Here is a 16,818-nt window from a genome sequence, read left to right on the forward strand (position 1 = left end):
CACACACACACACACACACACACACACACACACACACACACACACACGATAACCTGTGTGGGGCTGATGCCCTCTGATGGACAGAGCAAACATGGGCAGAGTGTTCCCTGTGGAACACTAATTCCCATGCTCCCAGCAGGCTTGAGAGGCCTGGCAGTAACTTGGGATAAGATTTACTTGTTTTTCTGCAGATACCAGTTATCCTGTGGGTTAAAGCAAACTGCTGCCTCTTGATGGGGGGAAAAAAAATCTATTTTCATAGAAAAGAGCAACTCCTGAAAAAGCATCTCTGGGGACTTGTGCCTGGGATGTCCCTGTGTGTGGCTTGTGGCTCCCTGAGTGAGCAGAGCAGGGAATGGGACAAAGGGAGGGTGGTGGTGAAGGGATTACATTTTAAGCTGACAAAGAGCAGCACGTTTCCCCAGCTGCAAGCTGGATTTAATAACTTGGTGTGCAGCTCACACCATGAGCACAGGTTGCATTAAGCTGCTTTGGGCTTTACTCAGTGGCTAAAAAAAAATCATATTTTTCTATCTTTGTTGCCCGTTATCACCTTTCCCCTGACATGTGTTTTGTTTGTCACGGTTGGACTAAACTGAAATCAAGCCAGGTGTAAAACATGTTCCTCACCTGAGAGTTTTGTAGCTGCTGCTCTGTTTGGAGCTTGTCCTCCAACATCTTCTGAAGAGCCTCTTTTGCCTTCTGCTCGTAGGTCTGCTTCTGGTCCTCCATCTCTATCAGGATCTTCTTCACACACTCCTTTGAGTAACTCTTTAAAGGGAGAAATAAAGTGCTTGAAGGGTCTTCCCTGACAGATTCCTAACCTTGTTGAACCTGAATATTAGCAAATCTGGAGTGTGTAAATGCTACTGCTAATTTGCTGTGGAGCAAAGAGGGAAAAATCCTTTTTGGATATGTATCTAATCTGGATTGATCTGGAAACTGAGACCCGACCCAATGATGTGGTTTGGTGTTTTTTTCATGCCTTTTTTTTACCCCCCCTGTGTTTCTCATTAGCTCAGACATTACCTGGGTGCAAGCCTGCAGCTGATTTTCAAGGGCCCTTAGTTTGCACTTCAGTTTGTCTTCGTTCAGCTGACCCTGGGGGGAAAAAAACAATTGAACTGACATGGGAAACCAGGAACCACACAATATGCCCCCAATGTTTTGTTAGTTTGTGTTTTGATTAATTTTCTCCCTTCATCTGTAATATTGTGGCTAAATTGGGTCGAAGTCTCTTCAGTGCTGAATTCAGGTAAACCTTTGTGATCTCCAGATAAATGGGATATGGGGGAAGCAAAAGTTTTATGGACTGAAAAACTGTGTGAGGCAGTTTCACTGGTTGCTGAGTGCAGGTGCTGGCAGTGAAATCATAAATTAAAAGGGAGGGGATTTGAGTCTGGAAGGGTCCCTGAGCACAGCCCTGTTCCCTGGCTCATGGTCCCTCCCTGCCCAAAGCTCCAGCTGGTGTGACAGCCCTGACTCACTGGTTTCCTTAGAAAATAGGTCAGGTCTGTGTTGCAACATCTTGCAGTTGGGCAGGGGGACAGAGGGCAGCAGTGATGATTCATTTTGCTTGTTATCATCATCTCTTCTCGGTGTTAGTCAGGCTGCTTGGGCTTTGTGAAACCAGAATGTTGCAAATTCAGATAAAATTTCCAGCAAAGAGTTCACAGAGGCTGTTTTTTCCACCACCAGTGCTGAGAACACCAGTATCTTCTCTCTGCTCACCGCTGTTTGAAGTCACACCTCTGAAAATAAACTCCTTGATGTTACAGGAATAGCTGTTAGACCAAAGCAAAAGTAGATTCCCCTGTGTCTTAGCACTGTTTAAATTTGCACAGAAGCACGTTTACAGCCCCAAAGAGTAAATCTCCCCAGTTCAGTTGTTGGTGCAAAGAGCCAAAGGCTCAGGAAGTAAGTGGAATTTTGAAAAGTGATTTTAGATGTGAAATATTATGCCTAGTTTTCCTCAGTGGTTTCTCTTACTCTGCCTGCAGAGGTTCATGTTGGAGGGTGGTGCTGTTCCAGCTGTTGTGCACAGATGTGACTGTGCTGTGGACAAGGCAACTACACTTTGGAGCAGAAATCGTGGAATTAAAGAATGGTTTGGGTTGGAAGGGACCTTAAAGATGTAATTCCAACCCCTGCCATGGGCAGGGACACCTTCCACTAGCCCAGGTTCCTCCAAGCCCTGTCCAGCCTGGCCTTGGACACTCCCAGGGATGGGGCAGCCACAGCTTCTCTGGGCAACCTGTGCCAGGGCCTCCCCACCCTCACAGGGAAGGATTTCTTTCCAATATCCAACTTAACCCTGCCCTCTGTGAGTTTGAAGCCATCCCCCCTTGTCCTGTCACTCCAGGCCCTTGTAAACAGTCTCTCTCCATGTTTCTTGCAGGCTCCCTTCAGGTACTGAAAGGCTGCAATTAGTTCATCCCAAAGCTTCTCTTTTCCAGGCTGAACAATCCCAATTCTCCAGCCTTTCCCCACAGCAGAGATGCTCCATCCCTCTGATGAGCTTGGTGGCCTCCTCTGGATTTACTCCAGGAGGTCACTGTCCTTGTGCTGGCAAACTCCTTTGATGGAGCTGCAGCCCATAAATTGGCAAAAGAGCATAGAATGGGAAGATTTCCCTAAATGGAATAAGCTTTCCCCAGAAAAGTGATGTGAGCAAACCTTGGTCAAGCTCTTGTGTTGAAGATTAACTGTGTGAAAGGGGCCGTTTCAGAGGAAAAAAAACAACCCCTCAAGTCCAACCAACCAAAAAACACACACACAAATAAATACAGCAGAACCCCCCCCAGACCCTACAGCCACCATCATCAAGAGGGCCCCAAGTCACGTCCTATAAGCCAGGCAGGGGTGAAGATTAGGGCTAATGTGCTCAAAATACACCCTCTGTGGCAAATACCATATTTTTTTACAATTCCACAGCCCTGTTTTTCAGAGTCTGAGGTGACCTGAACAAACAGCTCCAAACCTCAAACTCTCCTGCATTTCTCCACTGCTGTCATTTAAGTGCCATGTAAGTCTTTTAAACTGCTTTTGGCTGACAGCTGCAGTGTTTTGGTTGTCCTGTGATTGGGGAATTCTCTGATACTGCTTCCCTTAGTCATTTTAGAGAGCTGGGGTAGGGTTATAATAATAAATGCAGTTTCTGGAAAGCTTCCAGTTTGCCCAAGCATGATGCTTGTGCTAGAAAAATAAGTCCATATAGCAGCAGTGATGTGCTGGAAATGGCAAAGAGCTTAAACTCTGCAGAGCAGTTTGAGGTATTTCCAAAAATCAGGCTCAGCTTCAAATGCCAGGAAAAGGAGAAAAATACACTAAAGCAGCAATTTTCTTTAGGAGGAGAACAGCTTAAAATTAATTACTCTTGATAATCATAACCAAGACTCTCTCAGCATCCCTCGTCTGGCAGCACAGAGTTTTGCAGCAGATGGGGGATTCAAGGCACAGAGCTGGGGTAGGAAGAGCTCTCTGAGCTAGAAGTGAAATCGTGGGAGGGGGAAGGAGGCACCAAATGCTTTATCCCTTCACTTTGGCACCCCCGTCCTCCTGCAGAGTGTTCACCTGCTCCATCCAGCCAGGAGCACCCAGGAACACCAGCAGCACCTCTGGAATGGGCACAGAGTGGTTTCTGGAGCTCCAAAATCATCCATGTGTGCTCAACAGCATGTTCTTGAAAATCAAAATACCGGGAAAGGTTAAAAAGCTGCTGCAACAAGAGTTTGGCATCTCACCTGGGCCTGGAAAAAGGCAGCCAACCATCAGCTTGTCCTGTCCATCCCTCCCTTTGCCAGCACCTCCTGTGGCTCCAGGAATTCCCGTCCCAGCAGCACCACTGGCTCCAGCCCCCAGTTAATATTTAGGCTGATGAAAGGTTGGATGCAAGAGGCAGCAGCAGCAGAGACAAAGGAGCAGCAAAGAGCACCCACCTGTTTCTAATCTGAGGTTTCATGGCTACTTCCTGCAGAGTGTGGCAGGGGGTGTTTTTTCCTGCTCATATTAGATTTGAAGAAGCAAATGGAGGAGGAAGTTTCAAACCACAGGATGTGTCTGACACAAGGTTTCTGTGCCCTCTCGCCCAATAATTGCTCGTTTTTCTGCCCCGACAGAACTTTCAAAGCCCCTTTTTTTTTTTTTTTTAGTGCCACAATGAAATATAAATTGATTTAATAATCCTAGAGAAAAGCTTAATATATTACACACAGTGCATCACCTTAATTTTGTGTCTTGATAACAAAAAAAAAAAAAAAAAAAAGGGCCTGGGTGAGTGATGCCCAGAGGATTTTCAGTCCAGGGTTTGCCAGGACTTGGGTGCACCTAAAATCTTTATTTTTGCAAAAAAAAAAAAAAAAATTAAAAAAATGTTCAAAATGCTTGAAACTTGTTTTGACTAGAAGAGATAACTTGGTGGAAGATTACTGTTTGGGTTTATTCCAATTTTTTCCTCATTTACACACAGCTGTTGGCTTATATTTAAGAAAAAGTGGGAAAGACAAGTATAAAAACCTCCAAAAAACCTTACAGAAGGAAGGATTTTTAGACTTCCTGTTGATGGGGAAAGCAAAGAACATTTTTTATAATGATCTTTTGGGGTGTTCTGGTACCTGCCAGGATTTCTCTGAGGCTTCCAGGAGTGTGGAGAAAAGCTCCTGCAAAATCACCATCTTCTGCTTGAGCAGCAGCTCCCGGTGCAGGGCCTCCTGTGGGGAAGGGAGTTAAAACTGGGCATGTAACACCATTATTAATATTATTAACAATTATTTTAAATATTTAAATACTAAATTATTATTTAATAATAATAATAATATTTTACAAGTATTGTTCTTGATGAAAACCAGCTTTCCCTGAGCTGGTTTGATACCTACCTTCAGGTAGTTGGACAGCTGCATCATTTCCTGCAGGGGAAAGGGCAAATGTTTAAAAATAGGATTATATCAGTTTATAAACAATTAATGAACTGACTACAAAATCTGAATGTTTTGAAATAGAAGTGAATTAACAGCCTATATTTACATGGTTGGGGAGAGCTTGCTGGGGTTTGTTTGGGTGGGTTTTTTCCCAGGGAAATGAAAATATTTTTATTGCAACTGACTGTTGGAGTTGGGGTGTTTTTGCCACGCAATGTGTGACATCAGGGCAGGTGCTGAGTGAGAAGAGCAGAAATCAGCACCTTTCCTATAGCAGGAGTGTCATAACTTTGGAAAATAGAGAAATTTAGCACCACTCAGTGTCCCAGTCAGAAATTCATGGAATGATTTAGGTTGGAAGGGACCTCCAAGATGATGTAATTCCACCCCTTCCACTAGCCCAGGTTGCTCCAAGCCCCTTCCAACCTGACCTTGGACACTTCCAGGGATGGGGCAGCCACAGCTTCTCTGGGCAACCTGTGCCAGGGCCTCCCCACCCTTAGAGTAGAAAATTTCTTCCTTATATCCACTTTAAATCTGCCTTCCTTCAGCTGAGAGCCACTTGAAAACTGATTTAATTTGTAGGAGTTCCAGGCTGGTCATTCCCAGTGTTTTGCTCACCTTATTAAAAACTGCTGATCCACAGCTGAAATAAAAACCAAAGTGTGTTACTGAGGTGTGTATTGGGGATCTGCAGCCATCTCTGCTGCTGGACACCCTCTACCACCCCCACCCAAGAGGAGGTTTTGTACAGAAAAATCCTGTGCCTTTTTGAGGGGGAATATTTTGGGCTTGGGAAGCTGCTGCTCTGTGGGATCTGAATTCCCAGCCCAGGGAAGGAGGGCAGGACCAACTCACTCTGTCTGCTGGCTCGAGTCTTTCACTCCTTCCCTTGGATTTGCAAGGGTCTGTGTTCCTGTGAAGGCAAAGTGAAAGGATGGGAATGATCCCCCCATCTGAGGGACCATGAACTTTGTCTTTTAGAGTCTCCACTCCCAGATGGCTCCTAGGATGGGCAGCAGTTTAAATAGTGTCCAGTGACAACTAATAGGGGCAAGAGGCAAAGAAATGTCCTGCTCTGATGGACAGAGAAGTAGAAGCTGAGTAATCCTGCAGAGATCCCCCTCTCCTGTCCCCTGGCCCCATCAGCACTGGCAGAGCTCATCATCCCTATTTACATCCCATGAATGTTGCTCAGAGGGTCCCAGCCAGGGAGCTGCTGTGGCTGTGCCTGGTGTGAGACTTCCTTGTATCCAGTAAATCACGTTAATGTAGGAAGGAGGGGGGGAAAAAAAAGCCCCCAGAGCTCTGGATAATGCTGGGACAGTGACAGGGAAGCTGTAGGGCAGAGCATCTGCTTGGCAGCATTGGGGGTTAAGCTGTGGGCTGCTTTATCCCTCCACAGGAAAAAGTATTCCTAATTCCTGCAGTGTTCAGGGGAAACTCAGGCTGGGATGGTCAAAGCTGGCTGGGGAGCTGGGGTTGGAGGGGAGCCACCAGCTCATCCCAAAGAGTTTGGTGATGAGGTGAGAAAGGGATCCCATGGATGCTGCTGTGCTGGGAAACCAGAGCATCCCTCACCTACCTTGGCTGTTCACAGAGTCCCTTTGCCCAGGAATGGTTTCTGCTGGAATGCCAAGGGGGACGCTGAGGTGGAGCAGGGGCTGTGCAGGGGGTGATGTGGGGCTGCTCCACAAGTCCTGGAATGAGAGGGCAGCTTGAGTCAGTGTCTCCCTAAAATAGGCTGAGGGAAAGGGGTTAAGGCCTGGTCAGGCTTGGTAGCTGTGGTGACTGGGTGAAGAGCATGAAGAAACCATGGCAGATCCACCAGGATCTGCTGCTTTGGCTGCAGCTGCTCCAGAGCTTTTTGGGAAAGTGGAAGAAAAGCCAGCTGGCTGCTGGGGTGGGAGGAATGGCAACACCAGAACAGGTCAAGGAACCCCCTCTAAGTATCTTGACATCCTTTTGGGAAAGATGAGGACTTTGAGTGGCAGGGAAATAGGTCCTGGTTGAGGTCTCTGCTGCCATTTGGCTCCCTTGGAGCAGAGGTGCCAGTTCTGCACTGGCTTCCCCCAGGGCTGGAGCTTTGATATCTCTGCAGGAGTAAATAGAGAGGGCCCTGTGAGCGTGTAAATGCCTGTTCCAGATTCCTGTAACTAAACCTGGTGAACCAAATGGCAGCAGGAGGCTGGTAATTGCTCTGCTCAGTCTTGTGCTGCAAAGGGAGTTTGAGGGTGTGCCTGGGTAAGTCACCTCATGTTTGATTGTCTGTGCTCACACAAGTTTGTGAAGCCCCAAGGATGAACTCAGGGAATGGTTCATTTTACACGGATAGAAGTTTAGGAGGAAATCTCTTTGGTTCTGACTGGGGTGTTTTGCAGCTTGCCACAGATGTTATTCAAGACAGAAAGCCCTCTGGGTTCCTGTCAGCTGTGCAGCACAGGGCTGGCAATGGGTGCCAGGGAGTCTCCTGATCTCTCCACCCTTCCTGCTAACAGCAAAGGTGGCTGGAGGGAACCCAGGTGCTCAGAGATCACTTAGCAAAGCTAAAATAACCTGTGTAAGTGCAAACCTGTAGCTTGGCAGCTGGGATGTGGGGTTGTGCTTGGAGGAATGGCAGAAAATGCCTGGCTCAGGGTTCGGAAAACAGGAGAGGAGCACTCTGGGGGGGGGGGGTGTGACAACGTGTGTGCCTGCACCTGACTCTGCAGGGTGTGAGCAGAGCAGTGTCTTTGTCTGTGCAAATCTCACATTTTGGCTGCGCTGTGACATGGACCCTGGTGTTTTGGTGGGTGCTGAGCTGTGCCCCAGGGGCAGGGGTTACCTGGAGCAGGACGGTCGGTGAGGAGCCCGGTGGGGTTTGTGCCTCCAGCTCCTGCCTCGGGGGTGCCCTTCCCACCTCGCCCGCCAGGTTTCTCCTCCTCAGGAACTCCCTCTGGCGCGGGCTGTGGGGTGGCTGCCCCGCTGCCCTCGGGAGGTGCCGGCAGGTGGTCGCGTTGTTCCTCCTGCGCAGGTTCTCCCTGCTCTCCTGCCGCCGCTCGCACTTCTCCTCGTAGCTCTCCCCCGAGCGCCGGAGCCGCGGCCGAGCCCCCTCCCCGGGCTGGCTGATCATCCTGGGCTCTCACCTCCCCGAGCCCCTCTGTCCTGGTGGAACTGAGGGAAAAGACACCGTTTGAGTCAGAACTAATCGTTTCTAAGGTTTAGTGAACGTGAGGTGTTTGGTTCAGGAGTCCTCAGGCAGTGGGTGTAAGTGTTGCTGGAGAACAATCTGCACAAGTCCCCGACAGGAGGGTGTAGCCAGGTGAGGGTCGGCCTCTCCTCCCAGGCAACCAGCAGCAGGACAAGAGGGCACAGTCTTAAGCTCTGCCAGGGGTGTTTTGGGTTGGATATTAGGAAGAAATTCTTTTCAGAGAGAGGGATCAGACACTGGAAGGGGCTGCCCAGGGAGGTGGTGGAGTCACCGTCCCCAGGGGGGGTTTAGGAAGAGGCTGGATGTGGCATCTGTGCCATGGTCTAATAGACAAAGTGGTGTTATGTCAGAGGTTGGACTCAGTGATCTCAGAGGTCTTTTCCAACCTCGTTGATCCTGTAAATCCATTGCCCATGAAGTCTAAAACACACCCCTCTGGTCTTGCTCTGTTGGGTGTGTCCTGACCCAGGATTAGCCAAGCTCTGGCTTTCTTTCATTGCACATACAAGCGTAGAGATCAATTATTATTCTTTGGGATTAATTAATTGTTAAGCTGTGCTCAAGGACTGGGGGCACAGGCTCTTAGTTTGCCTCAGGCATGAATTCTACCCCACATCTTGGGAATTTGGGGCCCAAACCAGGCAGTGGCGTGGCCAAAGGAGGAGATTCTCCATTCCAGCACTGTTGCACTGTCTACATGTGTGCACAGGGTGCAGGGATGGAACCTCCTCCCTCCTCATGACTTCTCTGCAAGTCACCACTGTGTTATTCCTTACTGGACTTTGGTGGTATCAAGTGTATTTGAGCCTTTGCCTCTGAATCAGTTAAAGGGAAAGCTGAGCAAGAACTACCCAAACTACTTTTTATTCCTCCACAGCAGAAGCTGTGTCCTCCTCTCCTGTCCCCTGGCCCCGTCATCCCTATTTACATCCCATGAATGTTGCTCAGAGGGTCCCAGCCTGGGGGGGATCAGACAGGGACCTGCTGTGGCTGTGCCTGGTGTGAGACTTCCTTGTATCCAGTAAATCATGCTAATGTAGGAATAAGGGAAAAAAAAAAAAGAGGAATTTTAGTCTCTGAAAATTCAGGTTAAATGTTCTTCAGTGTGAAACAAAAACCACCAAAACTTCATTGGTCTCTTTCTGTCTCAGGCAATTAGGAAGTTATTGAGTCTAATGGGAAAAAAAAAATGGGAACAAGTAAGTCTCATTTACACGTGAAATACTTCCATGCTGTTGAGTCTGCATTAAAATCTGCTCTGTAATTCTTTTTGTTGGCCTTGTGTTCACTGTGAAGTGCTCAAAGCTCATTCCTGGTGACATCTTTCACTGTAGGGGCACCTGTGCAGGGAGCACAGTGGTTTTTGGGTGGTCAGGTGCCCACAAGCCCCAACCAGGGCACTGCTCCGAATGCTGAGTGTTTTTCAACTGATTTTGCTGAGTTTTAGACAAGGTCCCATTAAATGTCCTGCCCAGTCTGTGCTCATCCATCTGCTCCTGTCAGGAATAGCTCAGCCCCTCTCCCACCTGTGCTGTCCCAGGGCTGGAATAGCCCCAGTTAACCAAAAATGCACTTTAAAGCAAGGTAAAGCTTAAAGAAACACACAGTCCATTACTCACCCCGAGCTGAGCAAACTGTTGAGGCCTTCTTGACAGGCTAACACTCTATTTCCTCCTTCTGTTACCCCAAATCACCCTGTCTAATTAAACATGTCCTTTATCTGTGCTTTCCAAGCTGTTACACTTCTTGCTTCAAGGGAAACAAGAAAAAAAAAAAAACCCAACAGTGCTTCTTGCTGGTTCATGTTACAGCTTCCCGGTGCAAGTTTTGTGTAGGCTGAAAGTGGGGTGAAAAAAGAGGAAAGAAGGTGCACGTTGCTGCTTTTAGTCTCTGCTCCCCCCCAGTCCTCGCTGCCCCGGTGCTGTGGGTGCTCCAGCACTTACCTGGCCCCAGAGGTCCTGTCCTACCCCTGGACTGCTGTGCAGGAGCAGGGTGTTATCAGGCATGAACACGCTCCCACTGCCATCTTCGTGCCAACCACCTCGTTTTCTGCTCTCACTCTCTTTTTTTCTCGCTCTGTAAAACAGGAAACGTTGCAGCTGCAGCTGAGCCCCGGTTCCTGTCTCTGCTCACAGCCCTGCTTGTGGGACACAGGGCCCAAGCTCACGGGCACTTGGGTTATCTTGGGAGCCCAAACTCTCTCCAGCTCCTCTCTAAGCAGACCTAACAATTATCTTTTGGGCCATCTACTGGTCTCCACCATGCAGAGGTTGAGCGCTGGCTCATGGAACTGCTCGTGGCACTCGGTGACTGGGTTTCCCCAAAGCTGCTTTGGGGTAGAGAAATCCAGACTTAAGGAAGCACAGTAATGCTATTATTTTAAGGGCTTTTTGTGGATTGGAAAGGAGGGAGAGGGGGGGAAAAACGTGTTTTGGCAGCTGAGGAGAGCTCAGGAATGGCAGAAATTCATTAAGGTCTTTAGAGAAGCGAAAGCTTTGTTAATGCAAATCGAGAGGAGGTGGGTTTAGCCAGCTGGGTGCTGATAAGGGCTCTGTGCCCTGGTAAGGGCTCTCTGCCCTGATAAGGGCTCTGTGCTTGTGCACGTGGAAAAGGAACACAAAGAAACGTGGAGATCTCGTAGTAGTGTAGGATTTATTTTTACAAAGACCAACCTAGAAGGGATACAAAAAATTTCCTGGTTCTTGTGGCTTTGGGTGGTTTGTGCTGCTTGGCCCAAACCTCTGTTCTGGCTGGTGTCCTGTGGTACTTGGTACCTCTGCCTTGGTGGCTTTCCATGGAGGAACAGTTTCTGGAGGCTGAGCAGGATGCTGGCAGCAGATCCTGCTGCAGGACTTCTCTGAAGTGCCTCTTGGGTGCAAAAAGCCAGTTGCAAGAGTTCATTTCTAAAAAGGGTGTTTTCCTGCCGTGTTACACACTTCTGGAGCATCCTGTCTTGAGTTGCCAGGGTGTGCCAGCATGAGCTGCCCAGGAGGTGTGGAAGCAGCTGGATCAACACCCAAACCCCTGCTGCCTGGCCCAAGGTGTCCTGGCACACTTGTTGTCCCCGTGACTACGTTCTTTTGAGGTTTTCCACGCGGTAGCTGCTCCTGATGGAGGAGTCGAGGAATTCGGGGGCAATGTCCCGGAGGAGGATGGCAGTGCCCACCACCCAGGGTGGGTAGTGCAGCTCCCGCTGGCGCAGGGCTCCAGCCTTGATGATCTCCAGGGCACACTCCTCCTTTGGAGCCGGTTTGTCCCGGAGAACGTGCGAGACCGCTCGCACAGCACTCTCTGGAAAGGGGGGAGCACAGGGAGGGAAGGAGTGGTGTCAGATGGAGGGGCTGCCACAGGCACCAGCCAGGGTGTCTGAAGAATTCTCAAACTGACAAACTCTGGGCATCAGACTTGCTTAAGGAGGCTTGGAACAGTTACAATAACAGTTACAGCTACGCCCTTCCCATTCCTTTCCACCTCTTGAGGGACCACGGGGTGGAATCCCCACCTCCCCTGCAAGGATAGCAGAGTTAAAAGTCCCAGGCCATGCTTTTTAAAGAGTTGGGGTCCTGTTTCCACCATTGCACGGACACTGCAGGTAGAGGGTCCAGCAGTGGTGGCAGAGCAACCTGGAGCCAGAGGGTGGGCCCAGCTTGGCCCTGCCTGGGAATGGACCGAGTCCCGAGGCCCCGGTGGTGCTGAGCTTACCTGTGTTGATGTAGCCCAGGATGCAGAGTGTGATGGAAACATTGACCTTGTCCATGACAAATTCGTGTCGCAAGGAGCTGAAAAATCCATCCAAGGCGAACTTGGTTGCGGAATAGGAAGCAGCAAACGGGGAGCCGACTTTACCTGGAGCAGAGACACAACGCTGGGGTTCACGTGCTGGGCAGGCACCAGCTCTCCCTTCCTCCTGCCCTTCAAGGAGCTGCAGTATTGTGATTGAGGTGATGGAGTAAACTGTCATGAATGCTTGAGGGAAATAAACAAGTGTAGAAATGTTTTAAATGTAACATATGGCACAAAGTACCTTCTGTTGGGGGTGATAGTGTTCCTGTATTCAGGAAGAGACACCCACAGATAGCAAATCATGTTTAGTATGTGGCCATGCACGTAAAACAACTGCAGTGCTATGCAGGAAGGTGATTAGTGGGTGACTAGAAGGACAAAATATAAGCTATAAATCTCCCAGAGGTCTTGAATTGGGCATCCAGGATCCAGGTCTTGCTGACCCTGACTCCCAGTGGGTGGCTCTCTGCCTTATGGTCCTTGTTCTGTCACAGCAGGGATCCCTTGCGGGCAGAGGAGGGGATGTGGGCAGGGAGAGGCCCCTCGTGTGCTGACCTGCCATGGATGAGACCACCACGATGCTGCCCTCGCTCTCCCTCAGCATGGGCAGGGCTGATGTGGTCATGGCCACGTAGCTCAGGAAGTTGGTCTCCAAGAGCTTTCGTACGTGCCCAACGTTCCCATCGAAGTAGTTGAAGGTGGAGTAACCGATGTGGTTTAGGATGAGCATGTCCAGGCCTCCTGCAAGCAGAGCACGTTTGCTGTTAGCAACAGGCATCTCTGAACACAGCAGCTTCCTGGGGGTTGAAATGGCCCCCACAGTGTGGGAGGGGATGTGCTGGGCAGCTCCACAGCACCTACCCCAGGTGTTCTCAGCCTCCCTCACCACCACCTCAGGGAACGAGGGGTCCTCCATGGAGCCACTGATGTAGCGGGCAGAGGCAGCTCCCAGCTCCAGGCATTGCTCCACCACCTGTGGGGATGGTGGGAATGGTGTTGGCATGGACTCACCTTCACGGAACACCCCCATCCCAGGCTGTTGCTGTCTCAGGGCATCTCCCTGTCCTGCTGGAAACCCTGCTCCCTTTATGGGATGAGACATGTTACTTGGAAAACTGATTTTGCCTGCAGAGTTGAATGACAGCACATCTGAGGCAAATATTTAGTGTTTATAAATAGGGATATGATTGCTTAATGTTAGCACTTTAATTCTGTTTTATACAGGATACAAAACCAGATCAGAATTGGAGAAAGGGCAAGGGTTGATCAGACGAGGACTTGAGCAGGCCTTGTCTGTGGTGGTGGAGGTCAGAATTCACAGCTGGAGGCTGCAGAGGAGGAAATGCTGTGCTGTCAGCATTGAAAATGCAATTTTTGTACTGGGAGTTGTGTGTGTGTTAGAACAGACTCGTGCTGGGGATACACCGGGGTGGGTCTGGAAGGTATCTGTGGTGTTCCCATGTGGGTATCCTCATCCAGCCCGGCTCTGCTTGCCATTTACTTTCTGCAGCTTGGCCTCAGTCCGTGCCGTGAGCAGGAGGTGTGTCTCCATGCGTGCCAGGTGATAGGCCATCTGCTCCCCGATGCCGCTGCTGGCTCCCGTCACGATCACCCGCTTCCCCCGGAGCATCTCTGGAGAGGAGGGCGCGGAGCTCAGAGCCGGCACAGCCCCTGTTGTCTCTCCACACGTGGGCACTGTGGCTCCTCTCTGGCCCTGCCGCCCCTCACCTTCGGGTGCAGGAGCTGCGGGCAGCGCGGCCCCGCTGCAGCGGGCACCCCTCTCCAGACCCCCGCTGGAACCTGATCCTTAATCCCGGCTCCTTAATCCCGGCTCGGTGGGGAGCACGTGCGAGGCTCGAGCTCTGCACCCAGCCTGGCCTGGGAGCGGCGAGAGCCAGCTAATAAAAGGATTAAATTGGAAAAGCGCACGTTTCCCAGGTCGGTCATTCACAGAGGTCACACCCCGCGTGTCCCAGCAGAGCCGGTGTAACCCCGAGAGTTCTTCCCTTCAGTTCAGGAAGGACATTGAGGTCCTGGAGCAGGTCCAGAGAAGAGCAACGAGGCTGGGGAAGGGACTGGAGCACAAGTGCTGTGAGGAGAGGCTGAGGGAGCTGGGGCTGTTCAGCCTGGAGAAGAGGAGGCTCAGGGGAGACCTCCTCACTCTCTACAACTCCCTGACAGGAGGGGGGGAGCCAGCTGGGGGTTGGTCTCTCTTCCCAGGCAACTCTCAGCAAGACAAGAGGGCTCGGTCTTCAGCTGTGCCAGGGGAGGTTTAGGTTGGAGATTAGAAAGAATTTCTTTGCAGAGAGGGTGCTCAGCCATTGGAATGGGCTGCCCAGGGAAGTGGTGGATTCTCCATCCCTGGAGGTTTTTAAGATGAGACTGGATGTGGCATCAGTGCCATGGTCTAGTAACCACGGCAGTAGTGGGTCAAGGGTTGGACTTGATGATCTCTGAGGTCCCTTCCAACCCAGCTGATTCTATGATTCTATGATTCCTGTGCTCTGACCCCTTGCACGGGGGGCTGCCTGCCCTCCCCTCCCAGCCTGCAGCCCTCCCACACTCTGGCTTCCCTGGCTGTGCTCCAAAAGGCCCTTCAAGTGGCCTGTGCCCCTCTGCATGGCACACTCTGCCACACTGGCACAGCCTCCCTGCGGTTGTTTTTTCCCCATGACTTACCTTCGTTGAAACTCGGAGGCGTTGAATAAAAATAAAAAGCCAGTGCTGCTCCCAGCAAGGGGATGAAAATCTTCAGGAGCAAACCCATCCCTCTGCAAAAATACAGGCAGGAGTGAGACAAACCCCACAGCTCTGGCCACTGCAGGTGGAGGTGACTGCAGGCTGCAGATGGGGCTGGGAAGGTTTGAGCTGGTTCTTGTCTTGCGTAAGTTTGCTGGTATCTGTCGGATCCTTTCGTTGCTCTGCCAGTGATTTAGCAAACATTAACCTAATGAAGAGTGTAGCTTTGGACTTTAGGCTGTCCCTTTGCACCCTTGGCCTGCCAGGAGTTTCAGGTGTGCTTTTTGAGAGCATTCAAGGGAAGGCACTGAACAGTTTCTCACTCCACAGAGTGGTGGGTGTGTTGTTTGGTGGTTGCTTTTTGGGGCTGGGACACCCGTGTCCCCCCAGAGCAGAGGGGGGATGGATGGACATCCTTCTCCCTCCACTCTGCTTCTAAAACAAAAGCAACACTTCCCTTCCTCATTGGCTGCCACAAGGATTTATTTATCAGTGGTATCACTGTGGTACAGGTTCACAGAAATATCTGAAGAGAGCAAGGCTGGCAAATTTGCCTTTTCCAACCAGTAGTGATGTTTCTGGTTTATCCTCCATGATATCACCATTGGTGCAATACTGACAGTTTGTTGGGTGGCCCTTACACCTAAAAAATTGCATTCTTGGGGAATCCCTGGATTGTAAAAGGCAGTAAAAGAGCCAGGCTGATGAATAAGAGAGACTTTCAGCTTTCACAGCTTTGTGAATCTTGCTGCTCAGCATCTGCCTGGGCACATGGAAAATGGGTTTGTAAGTAACTGTCTGGAAGAGGAAGTTTAAAGGGCAAAACCTGCTCTGTGTGAGCTGGTTTGTGTAGGAGATCTTGAGGTAAGGACAAGAGAAATGGCAGTTCCTAATTTCCTTTATAGAAGCAAACAAATCCCTAGGAGTGCTTCAGTGGGAAGAGTCTGGGGAGGTTTTGTCACAGGACATGGAACAGTTGGTGCAGGAATGGCCAGAACCACGGGGGGTGTAAATGGATCAAGCTGGGGAAGTGGTGTGGAGCTCGCTGTGGGCTTGGGTTTGCATTCAGCACGTGCTGGATGTGCTCCCACTGCCCCACATCTAGAAGGTGTTTTCCAGTTAGAATGTTTGTGTAGGAACCTGCCTGGGAGTTTGGGAAGTTTTGCTTGGAGTAAAAGCTTGCATTTGATGGGGAATGGGGACTGAATGGCTTTAAGCCAAAGAAAGGTAGATTTGGATTGGATATTAGGAAGAAATCCTTCCCTGTGAGGGTGAGGAGGCCCTGGCACAGGTTGTCCAGAGAAGCTGTGGCTGCCCCATCCCTGGAAGTGTCCAAGGGCAGGTTGGACAGGGCTTGGAGCAACCTGGGATGGTGGAAGGTGTCCCTGCCTCTGGCAGGGGAGTGAAACTACCTCATCTTTAAGGTCTCTTCCAACCTAAGCCACTCTGTGATTCTATAATTCTATGAATTTGGCCATTAAACTAACAAATAGGCTGAAATATTCCCAAAAATGAAACAATGAAGGATTATTGCCTCAATTTCAGCCTCCCTGTGAGAGCCAAGCCGGTGGAGAGCTGTGTCAGTTTTATAGCAAAGCGACAACACACAAAGCCATCCGGTTAGTACATTTTATTTAACAATTAGCTTCAATAATTAGGTTTTTCCGCGGCCGGGGGAAGGGGAGGGCAGGCAGGGCTGCGAGACCTCCCTCGCCCCTCCGGGTGCCGCCAGCACATCGCGAACCGAGCGGCGGCGATGCCCGCCCGGGCTGCCCGGCACAGGACGGGGGTACCCGGGCCGGGGGTACCCGGGCCAGCCCTCCCCGGTGCCCCGCGGCTCAGAGGGGCGGCCGGGGGGTGCCGGGGGCGGCGGGCAGGCGGTAGCGGCTCCTCACCAGGTAGTCGAGGAGCTCAGCGGCGCAGTCCCGGAGCAGCAGGGGCAGGCGGGTGGAGCTGTAGCGGTAGTAGAGCTCCCGGCGGCGCAGCGCGGCCCCTTTCAGGATCTCCAGCGCGCACTCGTCCCGCGGCGCCGGCACCTCCCGCAGAACCTCCGCGGCAGCGCGGACGGCGCGGTCTGAGGGGATGGGGGGCACAAAGGGGGACCCGGGGCGGTGACGGGAGAGGAGGGACCCGTGGGAGACACGGGGGGGATGAGGGCAGAGTGGGGGAGCACAGAGAGGGGATGAGGGG

At 50.8% G+C, this 16,818-nt stretch overlaps 3 protein-coding genes across 6 annotated transcripts in view; all 3 read right to left on the bottom strand.

Moving 5' to 3' along the window:
- The window catches only part of TRAF3IP3 (TRAF3 interacting protein 3), a 15,046-nt gene extending 4,808 nt beyond the window's left edge, over nucleotides 1–10,238 (bottom strand). Inside the window, exons 1-10 of one of the 4 annotated variants that reach the window (XM_027659970.1) lie at nucleotides 10,050–10,238; nucleotides 9,726–9,855; nucleotides 7,741–8,069; nucleotides 6,502–6,616; nucleotides 5,775–5,832; nucleotides 5,538–5,562; nucleotides 4,875–4,904; nucleotides 4,614–4,709; nucleotides 1,030–1,101; nucleotides 631–771 (exon numbers count right to left, since the gene is read on the bottom strand). In XM_027659970.1, the coding sequence (XP_027515771.1) occupies nucleotides 631–771; nucleotides 1,030–1,101; nucleotides 4,614–4,709; nucleotides 4,875–4,904; nucleotides 5,538–5,562; nucleotides 5,775–5,832; nucleotides 6,502–6,616; nucleotides 7,741–8,028 (825 nt within the window). In that variant the 5' untranslated portion in view covers nucleotides 8,029–8,069; nucleotides 9,726–9,855; nucleotides 10,050–10,238. The remainder of the gene's footprint in view (nucleotides 1–630; nucleotides 772–1,029; nucleotides 1,102–4,613; nucleotides 4,710–4,874; nucleotides 4,905–5,537; nucleotides 5,563–5,774; nucleotides 5,833–6,501; nucleotides 6,617–7,740; nucleotides 8,070–9,725; nucleotides 9,856–10,049) is intronic. The other 3 variants (XM_027659969.1, XM_027659971.1, XM_027659972.1) reach the window with 3 other exon arrangements.
- A 501-nt stretch (nucleotides 10,239–10,739) lies between these two features.
- Nucleotides 10,740–14,819, bottom strand: LOC113954970 (corticosteroid 11-beta-dehydrogenase isozyme 1-like). Its single transcript, XM_027659973.1, has 6 exons — nucleotides 14,569–14,819; nucleotides 13,391–13,521; nucleotides 12,751–12,862; nucleotides 12,445–12,630; nucleotides 11,809–11,952; nucleotides 10,740–11,397 (listed from the first exon to the last, which is right to left on the bottom strand). The coding sequence occupies exons 1-6, from the start codon at nucleotides 14,654–14,656 to the stop codon at nucleotides 11,177–11,179; spliced, it is 882 nt and encodes a 293-aa protein (XP_027515774.1). The 5' UTR covers nucleotides 14,657–14,819; the 3' UTR covers nucleotides 10,740–11,176.
- A 1,647-nt stretch (nucleotides 14,820–16,466) lies between these two features.
- LOC113954818 (corticosteroid 11-beta-dehydrogenase isozyme 1-like) overlaps nucleotides 16,467–16,818 on the bottom strand; it is a 4,834-nt gene continuing 4,482 nt past the window's right edge. The window contains exon 7 of the mRNA XM_027659633.1: nucleotides 16,467–16,702. Within this exon, the coding sequence (XP_027515434.1) occupies nucleotides 16,467–16,702 (236 nt within the window). The remainder of the gene's footprint in view (nucleotides 16,703–16,818) is intronic.

Source organism: Corapipo altera, unplaced genomic scaffold, assembly GCF_003945725.1.
Source record: "Corapipo altera isolate COAL_440 unplaced genomic scaffold, ASM394572v1 77b, whole genome shotgun sequence".
Taxonomy (NCBI): Eukaryota; Metazoa; Chordata; class Aves; order Passeriformes; family Pipridae; genus Corapipo; species Corapipo altera.